Below are 4,640 nucleotides of genomic sequence, written 5' to 3' on the forward strand. Positions count from 1 at the left end.
GTCCACATGGCCTAAGTCTGAAATAAATGACTCAAAAACAAAATTGGAGCAGACACCAGGCTGATTAATAGCAATTGGGCCGGAAAATGAACAGAGAGAAAGCCGCCAAAGTGAACCAATCAAAGGGATGCCGGTTTGAGGCGGCTCACAGGGCCGCTGTCACGTGACCCAAGCTCCAGAAGCGCTGGGGTGTTCTAGCTCTCCCATCCCGCTTGATTCTCTAGCAAGCACCAGGGAAAATTCAGTCGCTCAGAATCTCAGCTGCTTCTGCACACCCAGGGAGACCTCTGGGGCGAGGTGCCGCTGGGAGCAGTAGCCCTCAGGAGCCTCTGGGGCGAGTAACCGCAATGCCCCATGGAGCGGGCACCAAGTGTAGCAGCGTGAATAAATGCAGGCAAATATTAAAGAATATATACAATTTTAATGATTAAATAAAACTTACAGAACCGAAGTTCCCGCGCAGCACAGGAGGTAGGAAAGAAAGAGAGCGCTCAGCCTCCACGCGCTCCATTTATCCATAAACAACAGCCCCAGCAAACCCGCCCTAAAGGGGCTGGCTTAACCCTACATGCTACATTTTATATTAATTTATCAAATGAACCCATCTTTTTTCTTTTGAAGTCATTTAGAGTCATTTAGGTTACCAATTGTAATTATTTCTAGAAACACAAATAAATTATTCAAATATTTTATTATTTCAATTATTTATTATTCAATTATTTTATTATCACATCATAGCTACAAGAGAGATCTAATGACCTAAGTGAAAGAAGCATTAATTTTATTGACCCAGGATAAGACCCCAAATAAACATTTACAAAACAACTAGGAATGGTTGCTAGATGCAAATCCCTGTGATATCTTAATATACAACTAATAGCTAAAAGACCATATATCCTCCCAGGGGGCAACTGAACTAAATAACCAATCTATCAAAACACAGAAATTAATTAGAATTATATTATAGTTGACATGTACTTATTTTCTGCATTGCCAACAACAATGGATATATGTCAAAATATAAAAAATATAACTATAAGTTTAGTATCTTACATTTTTCTCTATGAGATATTGTATTTTGCAAAGATATTTACATTTACATGGAATTTGATTTAAATATGTGAATTAGAAAAAGTTATGTCTTAACAACCATGCTACAATGTAAAAGATTCATTGTTTACCATGAACTTGAAGGTTTTGTGAGGTTTCATAAATGACCTGAGTAAGCAAGTTAGTATGTACTTAGAACCAAACTCATGCTCATAGTAGTACCTAACTGCTATTAACTAGACAGATACTTAAAATTATTACCATAAAATAATAATGTGGCATTTTTGTGATTATATATTTCATTTTGAGAAAAACATTTTTCTTTTATATTTGATATTATAATTTAATTACAACATTTCTGCCTTTCTTTTCTCTCCCTAAACCTTCCCAATACCCCTCCTTGTTCTTTGAGAAAAACATATTCTTAATAGCCTGTGTTAATTTTTCAAAAAAACTTATTAAAGCTTTATTTTATTTTGGAATCATGTTGAGACTATTATTCATTATTTGTGGCAAAAATTTTGACAATTGACGCAATAAATTGTAGTTCAAATACTAATATTTACTGAACTGTGTAAATAACTATACAATTTAATAGTAATCATGAATCTCCATCTTATCCATACCAGAACTAAAGTTTGAGAAGAAATAAACATACATAAAATAGATTATAACACAAGGGGGACTGGAAAGCATCACTTTACAGCTTTATGTCCTGGGTGTATCCTCCTCAGTCTGTTTCTTCAAGGATGGATCTGCAGAATGAGATGAAGCAATAATATGAATGAGACTTGTAAAAGGTACATCACAGCTACCATCTAGTGAAATGTCAGATTCTTTCTGGCCCCTATTTTATGTTTATCTTACCCTAGGAATTGCTTTTCTTATTTTATTTGCAGTCTTTTTTGGACTGAGCTTATAACTCTAAGCTACAATTCGTGTGTGTGTGTGTGTGTGTGTGTGTGTGTGTCTATGTAACTGTGTCTCAGCATAGTGTGCATATCTCTTCATATCCCTCTCCTAGTATCTATGTGGGAAGTCTACGTATTTGCTTCTATTTAAAATATGTAAATCAAAGTATATAAATATTATATATTATTACAAACATTTATACCAATGCAAATATATTTAAAAGATATAATTCTAACTTTAACCTAAAAATTAAATCATGGGTAATAGGCATAATATTTTTATATCTTGATTCATATTTATAATTATTAAATCAATAGAGACTTTTATTATTTATTCTAAATTAGTTTCACAGTAAAACTATGAGGAACACCAGGGGCACATTTTATTCATTTAGATTTTGCTAGGGCAGTGCTTAGGGTATTCTACATTTATTTAAACAGAAGTTAGTGTTGTCATATTTCCCCTGGGAAAATCATGAAATCAATGCACAGAGAAGTTAATATATTTGCTCATGTCCACACAGGTAGTGAGTGAACCAGGAGGTATAACATGCAGTGTATTCCAGAGTCTATGTTGTTCATTGGTGTAAATTTTTTACCTGGGCTTTGTACGCAATGAGTGGGAAACTTAGAGTTGTGATTTTTCTCACTGAAGTCATCATATATCTGTGACTACCAGACAGCATTTTTAAGTATTATCAACTGATTTGGGAATTTTTATTTGATGATAAGATATAAGAAAGAACACAAAGTCAATGAAAGGAAAATTCAGGGCCACACTCTCAGCAGTGTAGACTGCTTGAAAAGACAGGATTCTGATGTCATATAGTTCAATCTTTTCATTTCTAATTGTGCTAATACGAACATATTTCTATTTACATTTTGATTATATGACTCAAGCCCAAGACTGTTCACACTGAGCTTAAACTATTTCCTTGCTTGTGCTTGTTTTTTTTTTAATTTACACACATGAGTTGTATTTTCATTATTTTCTCCTATATGTAAATGTTACATATAAGGAAAATATATTTTTTACATGTTGAAACCACACTCCTCAATTTACTACTTATCTCTTCTTTCTATTTTGATTAGTTTCAGTTTTACTGAAGATGTGCTTAATAACTGCATAAACTCCTGTCATTTTTGTAATACCATTGCAGACCCTGTTCTCCTGAGCTTCCTATTGAGACACAATTGAAATATATTTAAATGGGACAGAGAAACAATGTCACAGAATTTATCCTTCTGGGTCTCATTCAGGATCCAACTGGACAAAAAGTATTGTTTGCCATGTTTTTGCTCATCTATCTTGTGACAATGATGGGTAACATGCTCATTGTGGGGACAGTATTTGCCAGCCCCTCCTTGGACTCCCCAATGTATGTCTTCCTCGCTTATCTGTCAATCATGGATGCTGTCTATGCCACTTCCACATCACCCAAGTTGATTATGGACTTACTCGCCGACAAAAAGACTATCTCATTCACAGCTTGCATGGGCCAACTCTTTATTGAGCACTTATTTGGTGGTGCTGAAGTCTTCCTCCTGGTGGTGATGGCCTTTGATCCCTATGTGGCCATCTGTAAGCCCCTTCATTATCTGACCATCATGAATAGAAAGATTTGCATCCTTCTGTTGGTGATAGCCTGGGTTGGCGGCTTTGCCCACTCCTTGGTTCAACTTATTTTTGTGTCTAATCTCCCTTTTTGTGGACCCAATGTCATTGACCACTTTATCTGTGACATGTACCCACTATTGACACTAGCATGTAGTGACACTTACTTCATTGGTCTTACTGTGGTTGCCAACGGTGGAGCAATCTGTATGATCATTTTTATCCTTCCCCTAATCTCCTATGCATTCATTCCAAACACTCTTAAAAGCTACAGTGGCCAGGTGGTGGTGGCACATGCCTTTAATCCCAGCACTCGGGAGGCAGAGGCAGGCGGATCTCTGTTAGTTCGAGACTAGCCTGGGCTACAGAGCTAGTGCCAGGACAGGCTCCAAAGCCACAGAGAAACCCTGTCTCGAAAAACCAAAAAAAAAAAACAAAGCTACAGTCAGGAAGGGAGAAGAAAAGCCTTGTCCACCTGTGGTTCTCACATCACCATTGTTGTTCTTTTTTTTGTTCCCTGTATTTTCATTTATGTTAGACCAGTGTCTAACTTTCCTTTTGATAAATCAATAAGTGTGGTATTTACAATTATTACTCCCATGTTAAATCCTTTAATATACACTCTGAGAAATTCAGAGATGAAAAATGCTATGCAAAAACTCTGGTGTAGAAAGTAAAGGAGAGTGTCCTGCAGTTAGGCTGCCCCAATGCACCCCATCTAATGGACCCTGCAAGCTACAAGCCCCATCTCACCCCCAAACTCGCTGGAAACTTAAGCCTCAGTGGAACTCTGAAACACAACCTGCTACTGCACAGAGAGGACCAAAAGGTGAGTGACCAGACACCCAGCTGGGTACCCCACTCTCTAGAACCTCCTTATGGGGGCAAAACCTGGGGCCTCACCCACCTGCCTCAACTTCTCTAGCCAGCCAGCAGGAGATTTTCCTGCAGGTAGGCTGCTCCAACATCCCAAACTGAAGAATTGTAGGGATAGAAGAAGAAGTACTCCAACTCAGAAGCACAGAAAATATATTCAACAAAATAATAGAAGAAAACTTTTACTT

The 4,640-nt window shown here is 37.0% G+C and overlaps 1 protein-coding gene across 2 annotated transcripts; it reads left to right on the top strand.

Annotated features, from left to right (window-relative positions):
• The first annotated feature begins 3,170 nt into the window (after positions 1–3,170).
• LOC101990130 (olfactory receptor 4A16-like) lies at positions 3,171–4,253 on the top strand. Of its 2 annotated transcripts, none has more exons than XM_013355623.1 (2): positions 3,171–3,860; positions 4,026–4,253. In XM_013355623.1, exons 1-2 carry the CDS (start codon positions 3,171–3,173, stop codon positions 4,251–4,253), a joined length of 918 nt encoding a protein of 305 aa, XP_013211077.1. The 2 variants fall into 2 exon arrangements, with proteins under 2 accessions (XP_013211077.1, XP_005372281.1); XM_005372224.1 differs by having other exon boundaries at positions 3,171–3,857.
• The last annotated feature ends 387 nt before the right edge of the window (positions 4,254–4,640 follow it).

This window comes from Microtus ochrogaster, unplaced genomic scaffold (assembly GCF_000317375.1).
Source record: "Microtus ochrogaster isolate Prairie Vole_2 unplaced genomic scaffold, MicOch1.0 UNK360, whole genome shotgun sequence".
Classification (NCBI taxonomy): domain Eukaryota; kingdom Metazoa; phylum Chordata; class Mammalia; order Rodentia; family Cricetidae; genus Microtus; species Microtus ochrogaster.

What these genes read in the sequence shown, in the direction of transcription:
- LOC101990130 (XM_013355623.1), top strand. Translation starts at nt 3,171, where the DNA reads ATGGGACAGAGAAACAATGTCACAGAATTTATCCTTCTGGGTCTCATT. An exon ending in AAAGCTACAGTGGCCAGGTG is followed by an intron (nt 3,861 to 4,025) that starts GTGGTGGCACAT and finishes AGCTACAGTCAG; the next exon opens with GAAGGGAGAAGAAAAGCCTT.